This window comes from Seriola lalandi, unplaced genomic scaffold, assembly GCF_002814215.2.
Source record: "Seriola lalandi dorsalis isolate HSWRI2012SDOR001 ecotype SW California unplaced genomic scaffold, Sedor1 jcf7180002054579, whole genome shotgun sequence".
In the NCBI taxonomy this organism is placed as follows: domain Eukaryota; kingdom Metazoa; phylum Chordata; class Actinopteri; order Carangiformes; family Carangidae; genus Seriola; species Seriola lalandi.
This window is the reverse complement of record NW_019525132.1, coordinates 3,087,612-3,108,957: the sequence shown is the minus strand read 5'-3', so window position 1 is coordinate 3,108,957 and position 21,346 is coordinate 3,087,612. Positions and strand designations below refer to the sequence as shown.

The window sequence follows — 21,346 nt, the reverse complement described above, 5'->3', positions numbered from 1 at the left end:
AAATATCCGTCATAACACTTCCATTTGAGTTCAGTTAACTTGACTCATTAAAGGGGCATTCCAGAAATTTTACTTAATTTACCTGTCATGAGGAGTACTTGTCAACCTGAATAAACAGTTGTACAATGTCCTCTGTTGCTTTGGAAGGAGCTTTACAAAGTCTGAGAAAATAATCCTGATGATGTCATGGTGATGCCATCAAGGTTATCTCAGACTTTTTTGAAGAAAGTTTGAAAAGAAGTGAAAGAAGTAGGCTACACTCTGTTGAGTTGTATAATGGGAAATCTAAGATACAGTTTTTTGAAGCTTGATCCGTACATACCAATGAAGGAAGGAAGGAAGGAATAGTTTGTCATTTTTGAAAATACACTTGTTTGCTTTGTTTCGTTCTGAGAGTTAGATGAGAAGATCGATACCACTCTTGTACCTGGAGTCCAGGTCAAGATATAGTCCAGCACTTTACCCTGTAAAAACGCAACTTGTTTTTTTGGAGGGGTTGGTTTTTGTATGACTTAGACAAACAAGATATAACATGTTAATTTCCACCCTTTGGATTTACTGGTAAAATCCCTTTTTAAAAAACAAACAAAAAAAACAAAACAAAAAAAAAAAAAAAACCTTTGGAAAAGGCTTGGCTTGCTGTTTCCATCTAGTTGTCAATTTTTATGCTAAGCTAGGCTAACCGTCTTCTTGCTTTCACTTAAGTTACTGTACAGATGTAAGAGTTGTATTTATCTTCTCATCTAACTCTCGGCAAAAAAGCAAACATGCATTTTTAATAAAAATTTTGTAAAGTATTGTGCAATGCTAAATCATTTAAGAAAATACAGTAAGCTTGTATGCATTGGAAAAATTCCAATTATATACAGTATCTTTATATAAAGAAGGGTAACTATAGTCGATCTAGCCTTCATAACCTAAAAAAACAACACCAGGGTGTTTGGGGTCAAGGTTACAGGGATGAATGCAATAAGGCCGTGCTTTCACTAGGTTCCTTATATATCAGAATATGATTGTGCACAACAGTCCCTTGGACCACGTATTTTCCACATGCTTATAAATCACCAGATCATAAAACTGGTGTCAGTGGAGCTGAACAGTGGGGGAGAGCAAGGGTCTATTTTTAAGAATAATAGAGCGTGCTTTTGAACAGGTGTGGAGCTACTCCTCCAGACAATGGGTTTGGCTCACCTCAATGTACTCACAGTAAATCAGTGAGCTGGGACCCACATTCAGACAGGCTATTTTTGTCATTGCGGTTTGGTCAGCTGCTGGTTGGGGAACATTTTTATAACAATGCCTCTCAGGACTTTGTCTTGTTTCTTAAACATATTCCTCATCATAGAAACCAGTTCATTCCATTTTTTTTTTAATTTTTTTGTAATAATAGGAACATATTTCATATACATGTTGGACGGGTGATGTTAGGAGAGAAAATTAGCTCCACATCTCCATTTCCACCATCCCTCCTCCTCCTCCTGCCTGGCTGCACTCCTGTTCTTTTTTCCCCCCAAGTCGTTTCAGCAGGCCAGCTGCACATTCAACTCTACATGCCATATTTACACCTTCCCTGTATATGGTTACTGTCCAAAGTCATGCTTCTGTTTAAATTCTGTTACATCTCTGCTCAAATTCAAACATGGTGGTACATGGAGTCCCAGTGTGGTTGTTACTTGTGTCGTCAGATCTGAGCAGTTTACGTCAAAAGACGAGGGAAAAGAGAAATACGAGGAGGAGAAAGTGAAGAGAAAGTGAGCGAGCCTGGGAAAGACAGAAAAGGAGAAATAGACGAATACCATCTGGCTGAAGAAAAGCACTGACTGGAAACCCAAAAAGAATTCTCAGTGTGTGTATGAGGGCTGTCATGGCTGGGGTATTAAATGTGTATTTGCTTTAATGGATGCGGTCAGTCCCCGTCTGGCTGAAATTGTGGAATAACACACAATCGGACAGAGGCAGGAATGTTGCGGGTGCTGGTTTCGGCATTAGGCAGAATTAAGTCAAAGCCCAAAGCATGCTACCAACACGGCAGTCTCAGGGGCGAGCTTAGCACCTTCTTCACCAGCATATGCACTGCTCAGATCAGAATACATCAAAGAAAAGCCATCATAAAATCTTTAAGAGTCTACTTAGGCACCGTTTGAGCCAATTCAATTCAGCATTCATGGCTTAGTATGAGTTAACAGCTAGATGTTAGATCATGCTGAGGGGTTTTATGGATTTAATTCAGCACAGCTCGTCTAAGTTTTTGTCAAATTGATCAAGATTTTTAAACAAACGGACACATATTTTCATTAAAAAACTGCAAAATATGAACTGAACATCAATACAGAGTTAAGAAAAACAGTGATTGAAAGATGTTACTGACGTTTTTACTGTCATGCACCCAGAGGTCATGGTCGTGCTCTTACCTCGTTTATATCCCTGAGGAAGAGACGGGATTAGCAGCACGTTCAGGTCTTATTCTTTCACATCCAGATAGAGACAAGTTCAATCATCTACCCCACCAAAAAGCATACTTAATACGACCTTGTCTGTCATGTGACCACATATCTTTTGTATGACTGGTTAGGGTTGTCAGTTCTATTGTTGGAGGCAGAAAGATGAGTTACACCTGGGGAGGAATGCTGCCTTCAAGTGCTCCTCGTGATCTGCTTCAACCGAGGCCAGAAATTGGAAACACAACTTGTTCCACCTCAAATGAGTTTTTGACTGGAAATAAAATTGATCTTGGGAAGTTTTTTTTGTGGTTGTTGTTTCTTTTTGTCTCTAAGAAACATCAAAACACGGCTGCGTTTGTGCTGCTGAAGCAAAATGAAAAGTAGAAAAAAGACATGCAACAGTTTTGAGATCCTGAATTTATACAAGACTTTTCCGATCAGCCTTCTACCATCAAATGCTCACTGACACTGTAAACACATCATGTTTTGGCCACTTGATCCAAGATAAAGTTATCCATTCAAGTCGACTCAATTCATTATTGCATTGCCTACATTCCCGACAGCACTTGAAGGCAGCAGAGGGCTTGACAATGACTGGGTCCTTTGTGTGTCCCTATAACACCAATCCTTGAAGACAATATGATTATACAAATATAGCCTTTACTAAGGTCGCAATGGTTCGTGCATAAATTATGATTACTTATTCACAACTAATCACAATTTTAATCACAATTTTGAAAAGGACATTTTGTAATAAAATTCTAAAATACTTTTGCCAGACCAACAGTCCAAAACCTAAACATATTCAATTTACAGTTATACAGTACAAAATGAAGAAAAGCAGCAATTGGTCCCATTTGAGAAACTGAAACCAGTGAAATGTTTTTGAATATTTGTTCAACTCTAAAAGGTTTTTTTTTTTTTTAAATTAAAATATATAACTGAGCAAATATAAATTAGGATAATTGTTAATAAATGATTAAGATATTGCAAAAAGTTGTATACATTGCCTCCAATTAGTTGATAAAACAAATTAAAATTTACCCAGCAAAGTGACATTAGTTAAAAAGCTAATGCTACCTAAAAGACCATGTGTTTATCTTTACTACATCAGTAAAGCAGTCAGAAAAGTGTTAAATTTATTGTGCCAAGACTGTGGATGTACATCAATAGTCAAGACCCCCAAAATAGGAGAATGAAGTTGAAAACTAAAATATGAGCTAGTGAAGAGTTTATAGTTTCAATTATAAGTTTTATTTTCAGTTGTAAATCTAATGAGTGGTGGTAAAGGTAAAAAAGCTTTTTTAACCAACTGATAGGAGGTTGAAAGAAAATAATTTTTAAATCATCTTTTTACACCATATTTCAATTATATAATATATAATATTTCAACTATACAATTTATTTATGTGTTCAGCTTTTTAACTTCTCTGATAACCTACTGTATTTCGTCAGTTTCATGGCCCCACATCAACTGATTAATTGACTAATTATTTCAACATTTCTTGCAACAATGGATATATACAGCACATAATGTAGTCTATGGTAGAACGCAGAGTTATGTAAGGAAACTTAACAATGTGGAATACCTCAATGTCTTTATTGCTGTTGTTGAGTCAAGGGTACAATGTTTAAAACATCCATCCAGTTGGAAACTGCCCACTTGTATGACATTGGGAGTGTTTAGAGAGACTACAGATAGTGTGTTTTGCATAGGCTTATCGCTACACAAACAAGTGTCTGGTTAAGCATGGAAATAAAAGAATTAAAAAAAACAAGGTTGTAGAAAAAACAATACGGCATTATGAAACCATTGTATTAAAAAACATAAATGTCACATTAAATCACGCTTAAAAATATTTTGGTCAAGCCCCCCTGCTCTTTTCAGGAGCAATGGAATGTGATTGTCAGACTTTTGAGCAGTAAAATGGATCAATTTAATGCCCTGTCAAACCATTCATGTGCTTGTCAAAGCTTGTGTCGCGCAAAAACTAGTGAAAGGGAATGCGCTACTTAAGACCATGTTAGTGAAAAATAAACATGAAAATCACAAGTCTTAATATCATACTGAGTTGCTTTGAGGCTTTTATGTACTGTACCTCAGCTGTCATAAATGTTGTCATTGCAATCATAAGGCCAGAAGAGTTACATAGTGGTAAATATCCTTGTACTGTATCTTGCTAAATACTTAGGCACCCTGATTTTACTTTGTATGCCCTCAATTAGAAAATGATCGCTGAGCATAAGAGTGTGCATAGAGGCAAAAAAGAAGTTAAAGGTAGATTAAAAAAAAAAAAAAGGCTGGTTTGCCGATTTCCTACATTATAAAACCTACAGCTTTTGAGCAGTGAAGGCACCTTGTGCACCTGCTTTTTAAGAGGAATGTCTGAAGATTTTAAAGTGATCGAACAGATACAAAAGCTACAAAAACAGCTTGAAATAGAAAAGAAAAACACATTAAAAACACATAAATTAAATGACATAAAGGATAATAAAAGTCATAATGGCCTTCTGAATATTCAACACTCCTGTCACCTCCAAAATTAACTGCCCATTGGTGAATAGTTTCTGGATACAAAAAAGCAAAAATACCTTTTGTTAGGAGTATAGAGATGTTATATATGATACAGTATGATAGGTCATATTCAAAACATCACATGTGCTAACATATATTACTCAGACCAATGCTGCACTATTGGTAAGACATAATAAAAGTGAAATCAGCTAAATTCTAGAAGTGCTTATATTTCTATCCTGAACTGGTGAACGTTGAATAAAATAGCAATGTGTGAAGCTTTTGCTTTAAATATAAATAAAAAAAAAAAGAGATGGAAAATGATCTGTGTGAGGGAGAGAACTGATTTCACCCATCTCTTTGGAATGTGGAAACTTTTAACTCATCTACTCTGTCTCTATCAAAACTGTAGGCATGGAGTACAAGAGATAAATCTAAATTTAATTAGTTTTTTTCTTCCTGGCAGGATTGTATGAAGTAATTAGTAACAGTAATTACAAATGTCCAAATTTCACAGCATTTCGTTTCTTTTAGAAAGCAAAAATCATTGTGCAAAGGCACTACACGTGGCAACCGTACAAAAATATGATCTTGTTTGGGTACAGTGCTTGGACAGCGTCTCTCCTGTCCCTCCGTTTTCTTGGGGTCCCCCTTGGGAGTGTGGTCATTATTTGGTTCTTAAGACAAAGTCAAAGGAAGAGTCTTGGATTGTCGTGGTCCCCGTCTTCAGTGGCTCCTTCAAGACATTAGTGCCCCATCCCTGGTGAAAGACACACAACAGGTCAATCAGTGGCTTTACTACCAGTCTGCAGGCAGGTGTGGGTTAATGACGCAGCAAACACACAGTTACAAGGCTACTTGATGCTGGCTCCAAGAAAACTGAAGTCAACAATTTTACTGTTTTAGGTTGTTTGTTGGATGCCATGCTTAAGATTGTTATTGCATTAACAAGACTGGTTGGTTGGTTTTTAGTGAAACATCTCAACAATTATTTGACTGATCATCATGAAATTTGTCTTGTTTCACATTTCATGGTCGAAACCCGCATGTCAAAACAGGCCACATCACTGCAAAATATTTACAGAAGGGTTCTTGATAGGTTCATCTGACTTAATAAAATACAGAGGAACAGGAGTTTGTTCGTGGACATTTTTGCATCTTTGGCAAGTTTAGTGAAGCAAACTCGAGGCAGACCAAAACTTTTTGTTCCATAAGTTAGACACTGTTGTACAATGGAGAACAAAAAATTCTTACTTGAGAGTTTTTGTTCTAAATTCAATAAATTCAGTCAGAGTGAAATTTCCACCTACGCTTTTTTCCAAAATGCAGAGCATTATTTTGGAAGTCCTCTATCAGAGCCAAGCATGTGGAGAGGCTAACTTGTATGTGGTCCAGGTGTGGTTTCATATGTCTGTAAAGTGCTGCAGCCAACTACTAGCGAGAAACACAAAATCTATACAAAGCCTCTGTCATCCTCTGAGTCAGACTGTGATGGTGTGCTAATCTCCGACATACCAGCTATTAATGTGACAAACCGGCCTGGCAGGAGCACCGCCTCTGACACTCCAAGAGGCAGGGCTGCGGTCTGAGCAGCAGGAGTGGACGTGCACATGAGTGGAAAAGCTGAAAGGTTTGAGTGGTGTCGAGATGGCTGTTGAGTGGGTTTACAGAGGTGAGATTGGTGTGTGTATGATCCTGTGTGCTGAACAAGCAACACATTAGGCAGACGTGTATGGAATCCCTCAAGGCCAAAACCCCTCTTCTGGGGGGAACAAAAGGAGGAGGAGGCTGCACTCAGATCTGATTTTAAAATAGCAAGCAATGTTTAAGTGGCATCCTAAAACGCTGTGGTGCAGAAGGCCAGACGGCCTGAAAAAGACTGCAGGCTGGGTTATGACAGGGTCAGTTATTGGTTTTGGGACACATGGTGTTGTATAAATCAAAAAGCCAGTGACAAGATGACACACTTAATGAAAGGTTGCACCTTCTCCGAGCTGCACATCGACAAACGTGGACACTATTTTACTTGGATACTAGGACCTTTAGGTTTGTTTTTGTGTCCGATGGGTATTCGAGTCCTGACACAGGTAGAATCAACCAATCAATCTCGTGTGTAGGTCCACACGAGATGTTGTTGAGTTTCCTATGCGAGCCTCTGTGACCTATGGTTACCCATAAGACCTTCTGAGCAGGTCTGCGGAGATGGTTACAATTCCGCCATCTGTAATTCCATGCTTAAACATTTATCCCAACAAACACATCTGTTATGTTCGCTGATGGGAAACCAGTGAGGGATCATATGCTTTTCACTGCATTGACTACTTCTAGTAGTGGGTCAAGCCTGCTGAAGGGATGTAGGTGGGAACCTGGGTGAATAGCTTGAACCCCTCTGCATGTTATGTCCTCCCAGTGTAGGTCTTAGCTAGCAGGAGAAACAACTGGTTGACAATGAGAAATTCTCTGTCCCTGTCCCCTTTGAAGTGTCAAGCTACCATTTCTATTTAAAATTACTGCATGTACTGTCATGTGTCTCCATGTGTATTATAAATGCCTACATGCTTATAACAGCACAAATGTTGCAACTCATTTGGGTAATTTCCATGTTTTTACCTCAACTAAAGGATTAGCTGTTTCTCTATGGGTCCAGAAAAAAGCCCCCTGTCATTTGGTTTCTGAAACCAATTAGAAAAATGAAAAAATGCACTGTGGCAGAGCTAAGAACAAGACAGTGTTTCAGAGGTTCTGAAAAGTCGACACAAGTCACAAGGTCACCAGACAACTGCAGCATGCATGCCCGCCCTTTTGTATGTTTGCTTGCACATAAATTCACAAGCTCCACAGTTACAAGCTGATACTTTTCTTGGTGTCTTGTAAAAACTCACCATTGGCGACTGATTTGGTCTCCCCTCTGCCTGCCACCTGCAAGACACGAGGACAGGAAGGTAGTAAAGCAGCAAAGATGAAGGAAATCAGAAAACACACCTATAAAGCTTCTAGCTAAAGCAGCAAGTGCTCACTTCTGATGTAACATTTCCATCTGTGCAGACTCTTGAACCTACACCAATCATCATCCTGCTCTCTTGCCTCCCCTGACATCACAGCATAGCACGGTTAGCTAATGACAAGGTTGCTAACCGCTACCTTTCCTGTCCAGGGCCCTTTTTACGTCAGTGCAGACCACCGCCTGGTGCCCTCCAACCCCACTACTCACTGCAGCGGACCACAGCCCCCGGCCTGCTCGGCAGCTGTTGGCTGCAGGAACACACCACTACCAGAGTAGGAAGGAAGGAAAGTTTATAGGAAAGTAAGTGGGTAGGTAGGACATCCTTGTCATGCTCTATTTTAAAATGTGGCGATTCACTTCTATTAAGCAGCAGTTCTACAGACACAGTTTCATCTATGTAAAGAAAATAAGATAAGAATTTATTCATGTCAGGTTTAGTCAGACTTGTTTGAAAATGTGAGGTGATAATAGTGATTCAAATCTGTCAAACTGCCGTTGCGAACTCAGCAAGGCGGCTTAGTTGTAAAGAATGCTGTAAACAGTTTCTCCATTAGGGCAATAAAAAGTCAAGTGAAGCTGGACGGAGAGCAGTGATTTGTGGTTGTCAGAAGAAGGAGCAGTGATGTGATACAGCCATTTATGAAAAGCATTCAGCCCGCAGTTGGACAACAGGCGCACTGTTAAAGGTTTTTACGACACAGAATTTACACTGAACTGTAATCTTCTGGGTTTTGTTGAGTCGGCTTTAACAAGTTATGGGTGTTAATGGAGTCAACAGTGTAATCCTTCTTTAAAATTGGCTTTGCTCTGGCTTTGTTGATGTTCATTTTGTTCCTTTAATTTTACAACACTTAGAGCATTTGGCAAACATGTTTTACAAGGGAGGGGTTTAATTCCAAAATGCTTTATGTGCATTTTGGAAAGCAATTTTTGTTTATTGCTCAATATTTACATAATTCAGATAATTACATCCTCTAAAATATTGTGACTTTGAGTGTAAAAGCTATGGTCATTTGACATTTGTCAATACCTCGTTTGGGACTGAAGCTATTAGATATCTATCATCATTGTGATTAAAATAAGCAGCAGTGTCCAACCAGAGCAGAACAGAGCACAGCCCTGCCAATGACGGAGAGCAAAGAAGTGTGACAGCAGAGTGTGAGCTCATTGTGTGATAAGCAGTTTGAAGAAACATGGAACTCTTTTACCTCTCCAGGCTTATTCCAGATTTAATGGTGAGGTCAACTAGCTATGAGAGTTCTTTAAAACAAAAACAAACATAAGTGATTATTACTCCCGTCGCTGCCACACCAGGGTTTAAAAAATTGTGAGATTATTTTAATAGTCTAATATTATTATTTTAATATTATACAATTTCTTTAACAAAATTAAGATTGACAACAACTGGAAATCCATGAAAAACCAGAGAATATCCTTCCAAGACCACAAACCAATTTGGCATAGTTAAACTTCATCTGGAGAAACTCCAGATGTGTAAAGCTCACTTGGATTTTCCCCGGTGGGTGAGACTGGTACTCTGATCACCCTACAAATCTTTTTTTACACAACACTGGACAGTGGATAGTCTGAAATCAATAAAAGCTACCTTGGTTGGAGAGGCGCCTTTGTTTTCCCATAGACTCCTCTTGTTGGTGACGTCAACAGGCTTCAGGTCCTGTGAGAGGGAGACAGAAAAAAAGAGGCAAACAACAGCAGTATATCAGCAGTGCTCAGCATTCGTAGGTCAGTTTGAAGATAGTCATCATATTGCGGTGTTGGCAGAGTACCTGAGATGTCGAGGGAAGGAATGACAGGAGGGGTGAAGAGAGCTTAAGGAATGACAGAACCTATCACTTGTTGGACACTCTCTTCTGTAAATATTTGTGCTTAAAGTTTCCTCTCATACCCTGTGCTGTGTGTTACCAATTTTAGCACAAGCCAGAATCTGCAGCATGGAAAGCTCTAACATAAATATTTGGGTAAAATATAGGTACTGTTGGAGTGAAGGATGGCAGGACATGAGCATGAGAGAAAACACTAGAAAAGCTTATGATAGCTTAAGATAAAATGCTTAAGTGACACTATACACCAAACCGATACCAAATCTAAAATATACACATGCACTGTATCTGGATATTATGACAGATCTAAGAGGTGACTGTAGCACGCTCAGATCTGCACGAGTTATTTTGATGAGTGGCCACCAGGTGGCACCAGACAGATAATATCTCACAAATGTGCAAAAGGACGACCTGACTTGCTTCTACTGCATCATTTGAGAATCATTATAAAACATGAACTGTAATGAACGTGACCAGCAGTAATTGCACCATTACCGTAATAACACTGCAGAGAGTGCTGCAGTTTAGTATGAAGCTGACCAGTCTTTGCTTGAATGAATGCAGCTCCTATGCATGACTGACTACTGAATGCTTAATACAAATATGCTCAGACAAGAGCATTTGAAAGGTTGCAAACACAGTAAATGCATGTGTCAAGTATTGTATTTACTCCAACTACAAGTGGACACGTTACTTAAATCATTATCTATAAAAGGTTAATACTCTGAAACTCAGGTAATCTGCTTTTTTCAGAACTCTGTGGATGTTTTGACCAAATTCGACTGACAGTGACCACACAAAACCAGCTGTTCAAAAAATGTGTTCAAACTATGGCACTAAATTTTGTATTCATATAGGACCCAGTCACTCAAAGTAAGGAGGATTTTTTTGGTTCTTTAAAGTAAGTGTTCAGATCCTGGGATTTAAAGAAAGCCATGTTAGACAAGTCAAAACAAGCCTTCAGGTATATAAAGATGACTCTAACCATGATGCAGATCAACCAACACAGCTGCATCTGCCATTTTATAGTTTTTTCATGTATTTCTCTATAGAGCCCTAAGCGGCACAGTACATATACTGTACTACGAACATGACCTATGGAGACATACCGTTGGCCTTCCTCCTGACGTTTTGCCGCTCTCCGGGGTTTTATTCAGCCAGTCGTTGATGCGGCCTGCCACGCCTGTCTTCATCACAGCTGCTTCCTGTTTGGACAAGGTCAAAGGTCAGCTAAGCCTGGTTGTCATCGGCAACGGGGGCTGAGCAGGAAGTGCCACGGAACTGGGCTCTTTCCTCTCTCCCTCTCTCTCTCCCTCTCCCTGCTCCAGTCACACAATCAGCTGTCTCACATCCTCCACCACCTCGTCTTTTACCTTGAACGTGCTCCCGCCACTTCCAGGCGAGGTGAACACGTTGCCTTTCTCCCACATGCTCTTGATGTTTCGTATGCTGTCGGTGACCATGGGCAGATCCACCGCTCCTGAGCGAGGGGAACGAGACTCCTTGTTCTCTCTCTGCTGAGACAAAGTGGCGGGTTTAAACTGGAGAATAGCAGGGGACAGCTGTTATGATCCACTTAAACAGGGCACAGGCAGGGTACATTTGGACTACTTTTAGTCCCAGAATGGCTCCCAAAATCAGATTGTTTAGTTTTTTTACAGTAAGAGTGGAATTGGTTACGGAAATTGATTTTTGGCAGTTGAATATCTAATTATATTCAGGGTTTTAGACATTTGTGTCTGTCTTATTGCTCAAATCTGATTTCAAATTCTCCTTTATGCTACTTGCAATGTGATATCACGTTCCGGGTGCCCGAAAGGTTTCTGCATCAATCATCATTTAATGTAATTCAATACCTGCTTGATGATCATATATATGAAAGTTATGGAAAACCAGTAGAAATGATATGTCCCAGGATTAATTACCATGTGCATGAATTCATTAGTACTTCCCTGCTGCATATAACTGTAATTCCCAATACTATGATTAATTAATCATTTAAAACAGCATGGATAAGCAACTGAAAATGGATGAGTGGATGGATGAATGAATCAACTAATTAAAAAATAACTTTGAGTTCCACAAATTTTACAGTATATAAGGTCAGAGGTCTGGAAGTATTGCAGATTTTCCAGCTAGTTTTCTCTAAAATCACATAAAAAAACATTTTATAATTCACCTAAACCTAACGCTGACCTTAGTCCATGTTTGTACATCTGTCCATGGAAGATGTATTGTTATATTTTTGATGTTTGACACACAGTGGTGTCTTGTAATCCCAGATGGGTTTAGGCCAAATGTTTCAAATGGCACAAGTTCTGCATTTTTACGGTGGAGTCAGTGCTAACCTGAGCAGCTGAGGTGTACTGCTCCAGCCTGTTGTCTATCTTGGACACCACAGGAGAATGAGACATCTTCACTGAGCTGCTGGGTGAAAGCAAGCAGTTAGCATACAGTACACAACAAATGCAACCACTTTAAATATCATATAATATTTGATCTTTATTTCCTTGACAGTAAACACTCAAATGGGAATTAAACTTTCAGCTCTGGGTTACATCTTTCCTACACCCACTGCTGCAAGGTTTGCATGCGCAAGCAAAACCTTTGTTGACGGGGGGACAACAAGATACTGGTTGGTTGTGCTTTAGTTGTGTTCTTACCTTTTCTGTGCCGACTTGTTGAGGAACTCTGCCCGCTCTCCGATCTGTAGAGAAAGGTTAGAAAGGTTATAAATATCGCAGTGATGTTCCACTCATGCATACATCACTGCAACACAAAACATTCTTCCTTCACTCTTCAGTAGCCTCAAAACAGATGTTTAACCCAGCCCTCCTTTTGATTTCCATGCTTACTTTGTTTCTTTATTGTTTGTGAGGAGTTTCACTGTAAAACCAATTTGCGACTGAAGTTCGTATATGTAGACATGTGATTCTGTTCTAAATTGTAATGATGATATATAACTTAAATAGCATACTGTACTTAATTTTCTTGTCAACAATCATTCAACTACAACGGACTGTATTTGATTAATGGTCTATATTCCATTTTGTCTAGTTTCTTCATATGGTCTGTAAGTTGGCTTCTCCTGACCAGGATCACACACTGTAACTGATCCCTGTGTGTGCAAAATGATCTGAAAGACATGCACACAGTGGTGTGCCTCAGTGGTGTGTCTCACATGCACACAAGCCCACACACACACACACACACACACACACACACACACACACACACACACACACACACACACACACACACACACAGACAGAAAAAACACAGCAAGCTTTTCCCTATCTCTGCCTTTAGACTGTGGGAATGTCAGAGGATTGTTTATGATATATGACAAAAAGGCTAAAAGAGGGGGCAACACATGTGCTCCTTAGACGCTCACAAAAAAAACCTTTAAACGGACAAAAGAAGAAACAGCAGAAAAAGCTCTCTGCCCCCTCTCTGTGAAAAAAGACCTTGTGCTTGGCTGCTACCGAATGTGGGAGTTCCCAAAATACTCCCTGACAGGAAATTCCCCATTCTCAGATGCGTTTTAAAGAGCTGTATCCATCCGAACGCAGTTACAGTAATCCTGTTAACCATAATCGCTTCCCTGCATCCCCACAACCTGTCCTTCATTCTGTCCCTCTGTCCTTTTCTCCCAGAGAACACTGCACTTTATCTATAATATGGAGCAGGGTTATGCTGGTTTACTGCTGATAACATGAAGGCGAGCTCCTGGGACTGTGTGTTCCGCTGGGAGGTGATTGCTGATAGCAGGGCACCATTCTCCGTGTTTTAGTGTAACAAGTGCCATAATATGGCTGTTGTCAGGCGAAGAACACATAACGGCAAAAGGTAATGAGGAAAACAATGTATGTCCTCAGAAACATGCAGTTTTGAAATTTGAAATAGAAAAGAACTGACGGAGCATGAAATGCACTCAGCACATAAATGGAGCGAGAAAATTTATGTGACAAAATGAAAAAGCAGATCTAACTGCTGTTGTGTATTTTTAGTTTGGCCCTAGCAACTTATAAGATAGGTATAAATCCCTTTTTATGTGCTCTGTCCATTTATGTGCGCATTAGGACACTCTGTATTATGGGCTGTGATAATCAATCGCTATTTTTTTTTTAAAGTATATTTTTTTGGGCTTTTATGCCTTTAATGGACAGCACAGTGGAGAGTGACAGGAAACGGGGAGGCAGAGATAGGGGGAATGACATGCAGTGAAAGGCCGTCCGATGCGGGATTCGAACCAGGGCCGACTGCAGCGAGGACTGTAGCCTCTACACATGGGGCGCCTGCTTAAACCACTACGCTACACGACGCCCCAATCAATCGCTTTTTAAATCCGTACTAATCAATATTTTTATATTGACAATGGGTCAAACGACTCTAAGGTTTTTTTCAGCTCTTTTGTTTTGGTTTTACAAACCACAACTTTAATGTTTTGGTTCAGTCTCACTGCTCTCATCAACTGCCGTTTCCAGAAGCAGCAGAAACCAGGCCGACTGTACATTACTTGCTCAGCACCAAACAGCACTGAGACAAAGTTAGTGGCTCGCCGTTAAACATGTGGAGGATTTAGAAGCTAAAGACAGATATAGAGATATTTTTCTTTAGAGTTGTTTGAGACAAAACAAAGCTAAAAAAAAAAAGGCCAGAAGCATGTCTCCAAATGAATGCTGAAGTCGCTAACATGTTAGCCAACACCGTTTACTAACATTTATAGCCATGTCAACTTCATTAGGTGATAATACGTCTATTTTGTGTTCTACTGCCCCCAAGTGACAAAAAACTATTAAACAGTTTTCAATATCTTTAAATTCTTGTGCTTGCATAAAATAAGTGTAGAACATAGTGGTCTTTATATGAGATTCACTTAGATGCAGTTGGCGAAAAACATAAAAAAAAATTAACTCCAAAGCTGGAAGATACAACACACAGCTCAACTGTATTATGACATGGTAATACAGCGTCACATAAACACAACTGCAAAGCAGCAAGTCATAAACAATAGTGTACAGTGTATAATCTGTGAAACTGACATATGCATCCATCCACACACACACACACACACACACACACACACACACACACACATATATAGAAACACAGGTGTACCTACAGTGAACATGACGAGAAAGTTAAGCTGTGTCTGTGCGGCAAGTGCAGCGGGGTGGAAAAATACAGTAATTTACACAACTGACCACAAACTGACCACAAACAAACAAAGTGTGTCTATTACGGTCAGAGCTCACACACCATTAGAGCTGAACGTCGAGCCTGGACTCTCGCTGCACTGGGCCAGATGGATATATTACTGCTAACCGTCACTAATTAGATTTTGTCCACTGGCTGAAAATCCCCCTCGATTTTCAATGTGTGGGAGTTGGCGTTTGGCAACACTGGAAACATTTATCCACATTGGAGTTGATTAAATGTTCCTTCGCCATGACAAGCATTTATCTTTGAATGAGGTGAGGGGTATGCACTGGTTTGATTCGGGTTGCTCTTTCTTATGCATTTCTTGTGACAAACAGGTTAACAAGTCATCAAAATTTCAAAGTCGATAGTCAAATTTGCCAGAAGCTGACTTTTCCACATGTCTCTCTCAGTTCATCGAGGTTCTTTCCAATTATGAACACTCCCTCATCTTAATCAGATAACACTTCATGCAAAGAGCTAAAAGAGGTGAGAGGGGCAGATACGGGTCATCTGGCATTAAATCTCTCCAAATATTTTGAATGTTTAGCTTGAGCTTTGCTGAACTGCCAGATGAGTGGGATTTGCAGAACTATTATATTGACAACTGTGCTGTGCGGGATGCAATTACAGCACAGGCAGAGAGCACAAGAAGTCCCTCAAAGTTACAGATTTAAGAGTATAGTATTGAAATGTTGAATTGAATTATCTGTGTTTACAAAGAACTGGCTGAGGTAAACTTCCCCTTCCTTGAACTGAGAGTGTCCAATCACGGCTTAGCAACAATAACTGCCAGACATGTCAAGCTTTGGATTTCTCCACATGTTGAAGCCGCGTGAGGGGGCTGTAGTAAGTATGATACTCTGTATCTTAAAAGTTTGGATGGTGCAGTCTTCCTCCAAAACAAGCAAAAGTGTATAAAAATATTCAAAAGTGTGTTTGGCTGCTTTCATGTTAGCAGCTAAAGTTAGCATGTGTACCTAACTAGTGGGTTACAGGCTTGAACTGTTTTAAAATACAAATAAGTATGTAAACTAAGCAGCTAAACACTGTTATGTTTGAATGAAATAACAGTATTATTTTACCTTTTTCCTCATCTTTACATGGGTCAGCTGGTTAGTATGTTTACTATCCTGGACCTGTTAGCTTTAGCCTCAGGCTTTTAGCATTATATCAAGTATGTAGCCGCCAAATGCATGTTTAAGACGCCTTTTTATAACACTGTTGTTTCAAAAAGAGTCAGCTGGGAACACTCGCAAGTCAGCTCTAATCTGAGGAGTTTACAACCAACTCTGGAGCCAATGTTAGCTTAATTAGATAAAATAGCTACAGCTGATAAAATCTGCCAGTGACAGTTGTCTCTTCAGGTGGCATAATCGACTGTGTGAAATACAGAATTTCCAGTGGGAAATCTGCCGTCATTATCATTATGAACTGCATATGTGCCGTGCCAGAAGGAGACGCTTGACAGGCGTAGTATCACTAATTAAGGGGAAGGTGCTTAGCAAACAGTTATATGGCAAAATAGGGCTGGTTTGACACATGGTTGTTGGAGGTGAAAAATGTCAGACTGACCTTCAGGGAGGAGCCTCGGGGGCTGACACACTTGAAGGGTTTATCCTCCCCATCCATAGTGTCCTCCACCTTCTGTCTCTTCTCGGCTGCCTCTGCTCTCCTCCTTTCGATCTCCTCCTTCATCTTCCTCTTCTCCTCCTGAGGAAGAGAGACGCACTTAAAGTTAAGGAAGTTCAGCAGATGCACAACATTCAAAAGAAATAAAGTAGCAATCCTCAAGATCCTTGTCATTTTTAAAAAATATATTTTACAGGATATTTGGTGTTGCCAGGAAAATTTCCTGTCAATATAACAGGAGCATATGTAGGTGGCGCTCTGTTCTTTGCCTGTCCAGCCATGCCGGATATTGCTGCTCATGCTAACGGCGTACTTCTCATCTATTTACTCTAAACAAACCACTGTTGCTGCTGGAAACCTAAAGCACACTTCCTGTGCACTAGAGGATCTTGCCTGGGAATGAACTAACAGACCCAGTGTTTGCAGCAAAGAATGTTTCCTTTTTCAAGAACTGGGTATAACTCAAATTACTTTCCTATGACACAGAATAATAAAAGAGAACTGTACTTATATTATCATAGGTTATGTGAAACTGCACCAGTTGCCAACAGAAAACCAACATGCAGGCAACCCACACAATAGATATGTGCCACTCTTCTAATTGATTTACTTACTTTATCCAATGAAGCAGGTCAGGAACAAATTCAATTACTCTGAACAAATTCTTATTTACAGTGATAGCCTGCCACAGGAAAAAAAGCCATTTTGGAAAGCTTGAGACATGCAGATTACCAAGAGTTTTTTTTTTAAACAATTAATGTATGAACCATTTGTACGGTATTAAGAGGAGGGCTGGTGCTTGGCAGTATATCATGCCTCTCCAGCAGCCTTGTCTTGGTTAATTAGTCTCTCTGTATCTCTGGGCCATCTTTTAATTATAAACCAAAAGGCCTCATTAACATCACACAAGAGGAGAAGAACAGGGGCAGATAGCGAGAGACGGGCCGCCACATTCAGAGCCAAGATCAACAAAGAAGACCAGTCTGGGTAATAGTGAGAATGGCTGGGCCTCAGAGTGAGCGGCTGAAAGGGAAAAAGAACCACGTTGTGTGGTTGAGCACAGATGTAAGCACACGCTGGGGGAGGTTATCACGTTTGAGATACATGAGGATGAGGTTGTTATAAGGGGAGGAAAAAAAGACTGACATATGTGAGCTATGAGTGGGGACGCAAATAGGTTGAGTCATGATAGCGGTGAAGTATGGAGAGATAACGTCACTGCAGCGCTAGACTGAGTGTGATGTATGAGTTTCGACACACACAGGTATAAAGGCTAAATCAACATGAAGGTGGTGTGAAAAAAACAATGAGAGGATATGGGCTGTGAAATTTGAAGATAATTTGAACATATAACTGGAAGAAAAGATCAAAATAAATCAAGTCATTTATGCTAGGAAACCAGCTTCTTGACTTCTCGTTGCCGTGAGTTTTGACAGTCTGGTTATTTGTTGTCACCACATCTGAACCCGTGAATTAAAGTCCCTCAATGTGTGCGCACTAGGTTGCTAGGGATGTTCTAACAGTCTGTAGGGGCTAGTGTTAGCTTCTTTGCCGTGGTGTGCTGGGGAGGTGGCATTGGGACTTGTGGTGCCAACAAACTGGGCAAGCTGGTGAGGAAAGCCAGCTCTGTGGTGGTGATTGAACTGGACACTGTGGAGGCAGTGACAGAGAAGAGGATGAGAGGGAGGCTGAAGGCCATCATGGACAACCCCTCTCATCCTTTCTTTGCCAGGCCGAGGTGGCTCTGCAGACTCATCCAGCCACATGCCTCAAAGCGCTAAGGAGGCTGATTCATGCCAGCATCCATGAGACTCCACAATGCCACAGCTCCTAGATGCATCAGAACCATATACCACTCACATTTTAACTGTCGACAACACAGATCTATTTTATTATAGCTATTATTCTAGATTTATCTTATCTCATTTATTTATTTATGGTGTATAGGTATTTATGGAAATGTATTTCTTTGATGTTACTATATTCCCTTGTGCTGCTGTGTCAAATTGAATTTCCCCTGTGGGCGATCAGTTCGGGTAAATCTTATCATCTTATGAAAGAGAGCCAGCTAACATTAGCCAGACCCGCTTCTTTCTAATGTAGGATGGCCACAGCACTGAGTGTGTAGGAGCTGCCAATGACTCAGCAGATGCTGAAATAACATCAATAAAAAGTACTGTCTGGTGGGAATCAGTGCTTATAATAGCAAGTGTCTGGGTGGAAGCTGGTTAGCTTAGCTTGTTAGCTTTCATTTTCTGAGTGACAGCACAGTGAAGTGTTGAATTGTGGTAAGGGTGCAGATGTCTCAAACTGCTAACGGCAGATAACCAGTGCTATGTCATGTTTCAGTCAGTTGCACATTACAGAAGTTGACATCATGTGTCATAGCTCTTAAATGCCAGTCAACTGCTGCCAAAGGAAACACACACACAGAGGCTTGGATGCTTTTTCCACAGATATATCCTTTAACTGTTGAAAAATGAAAATATGCACACTCGCAGCTCGTTGCAGCAATACAAATTCCTAAACAAAACCTGAGAAAAATTTCAAGAGCAGCACTGATCAAACCGTATCCATAAAATGACTCAAAAATGACAAAAAAAAAAAAAATCATCAAAACATGCCTCTCTTTTCCCTACCTCCTCTTTGGCTTTCCTCTCTGCCTCTTCCTGCTTCTTCTGCCTCTCTTCCTCCTCCAGCACCTTCCTTCTCTCCTCCCTCTTCCTCTTCAGCTCCTCCAGCTCGGCTTCGGCCTCCTGCTGCTTCTGCCTCATCCTCTCAAACTCCTCACTCTCTGCGTCGTCGCGGCGGCGTTTAAGCTCCTCCAGCTTGCGCTCTGCCTCTAGGCGGGCAGCGTCGTCCTGGTCGTCGCCCGCGGACACCTCGGGGGAACGCACACTGCCGCGACTGGGACAGATCCACAAAACCACAGGTCAGTGCACAGAAGCAGATCACAACAAAAACAAGCAGGGAACGAAGCTGGTTGACATACAGGTTAACACCAGACATTTGATACAAACTGAATATTTAAAGATGCACTTGAAGGATTTGGATGAGCAAACACACACAGACAATGCATGTGTTCCCATACAAATACCAACAATCACCATTGCAAAGATAAGGTTACAGCTCAGCGGAAGTCTCATTCGGTGCTTCAAGCTGGGGATTTACTTTAGGTGATGCAAGTCAAAAACACACACTACTCTGCCACGGCTGAATGCTGAACAAAAACAGCTTGTTTGCTTGAAAATCCTAGTCACGCTATTCAGTTATTTTGCAGATGCCTTAGCCAATACCCGGGAGACAAACAATAAATGTCAGTCAGTAATATCAGTCTGACATTGCAGGCTGCAAGAAGTCCCTGTCTGATTGCATTGCCCCAGTTCAGCATATGCAAAGACTGAGGAGTGTTGAAACAAATATGAAGACTCCTACATGATTTTTAAAATAAGATACAGTCTGCAGTAGTATAATTCAGTAAATTTAGCATCCTTTAAAATGTAATACATTTGTTTTTTCATATTAGGTGAAATCATAGCGAGACTTTTTTAATCACTTGAATATGTCTTTCCTTTGCACTTCTGGGCATCTTTTTTGGAAAGTAACCGTGATCTTTGTTAGCTAACTTGATCTTTTCAGCTGACCTTTGTGTAAAGAATATTAGGTTACTGCAGTGTTTTTCCACAACTGGTTGAGAGTAGAGTGGCACTGCTATATCAGCTTACTGCTGAAATCAGCTTTATAAAGCAATATCACTATTTATCTATTCTCTACTATTTTTTACGGCCAGTATTGGGGTGATTGAATAATTGGGATTTCTGTGTGTCACTTGTGACTGTTAAATTAGTTTCAAAATTTCAGAATAAATATGGTAGGTATTAGAACTGAGACGATAAGAATGGATTGACAGCAAAATTATTGGCAGATATTTTGATTATCAATTAATCATTTCAATCATTTTTCAAGCTAAACAATATAATAATAATAATAATGAAAATAAAAAAGCCAAAGTAAACAGCAGATTAATTGATAATGAAAATAACATTGGTTACAGCCCTAGTGGGTATGTTTGATGTCTTGAAATTCAAGGACCCCTGTATAATTAATATCAGCCAACTGGGAAAATAATGAAAAATGCAGGAGACTAAATATTGGATATTTGTTTTGGCCTAAAACATTGATATTGGTGCTAGTGATTCTGTATGAGAGAAAGACATAATTTGGATATTTGCCCACTACTACAAAGACTAATGACATTATTTTGATTTTCCAAACATTTTCTTTACTAAATGGCAGCAAATTGTCACATGAATCATAGAAATTTGGTTTTGGGGAAAACAGAGTTCCTTGAATAGTTCATAAGACTATTGTCAACTTTGGCCTGAGAGTGAGAACCAGGCAGTGACTTTGCTTGTGTTGTTGTGTCTGTGTACCTGACGGTCCTCTCAGGTTTCCTGTGTTGTTTGGGAGCCGCTTCCTCATGAAACCCTCCGTTCTGCTTCCTCTGCTCCTCCCTCTCCTCCCTGGCCCCGCCTCTCTCATCCACCTGCACAGAAACAACCGCCCGGACAGTGAGCAAACATGCAATTGGTGGGTAGGCTGAATGGACGGGATCGAGTATGTGACATCACGAGATGTCACATGAGAAAGAGAGCAAACCCAAAACAAAATAACACAGAACATCACATCAAACAGTGTCCACTCAAGAATT

General features: G+C 40.2%; 1 protein-coding gene across 6 annotated transcripts in view; it reads right to left on the bottom strand.

The window, feature by feature from the left end:
• Positions 1-4,022: 4,022 nt before the first annotated feature.
• cald1a (caldesmon 1a) overlaps positions 4,023-21,346 on the bottom strand; it is a 56,639-nt gene continuing 39,315 nt past the window's right edge. For 2 of the 6 annotated variants that reach the window (XM_087177069.1, XM_087177070.1), the window contains exons 5-14: positions 21,069-21,181; positions 19,275-19,542; positions 16,579-16,716; positions 12,465-12,508; positions 12,150-12,228; positions 11,175-11,318; positions 10,911-11,006; positions 9,567-9,635; positions 7,839-7,875; positions 4,023-5,716 (exon numbers count right to left, since the gene is read on the bottom strand). In XM_087177069.1, the coding sequence (XP_087033195.1) occupies positions 5,703-5,716; positions 7,839-7,875; positions 9,567-9,635; positions 10,911-11,006; positions 11,175-11,318; positions 12,150-12,228; positions 12,465-12,508; positions 16,579-16,716; positions 19,275-19,542; positions 21,069-21,181 (1,002 nt within the window). In that variant the 3' untranslated portion in view covers positions 4,023-5,702. Of the gene's footprint in view, positions 5,717-7,838; positions 7,876-9,168; positions 9,221-9,566; positions 9,636-10,910; positions 11,007-11,174; positions 11,319-12,149; positions 12,229-12,464; positions 12,509-16,578; positions 16,717-19,274; positions 19,543-21,068; positions 21,182-21,346 lie in introns of all 6 variants that reach the window. The other 4 variants (XR_015437945.1, XM_087177071.1, XM_087177072.1 and 1 more) reach the window with 4 other exon arrangements.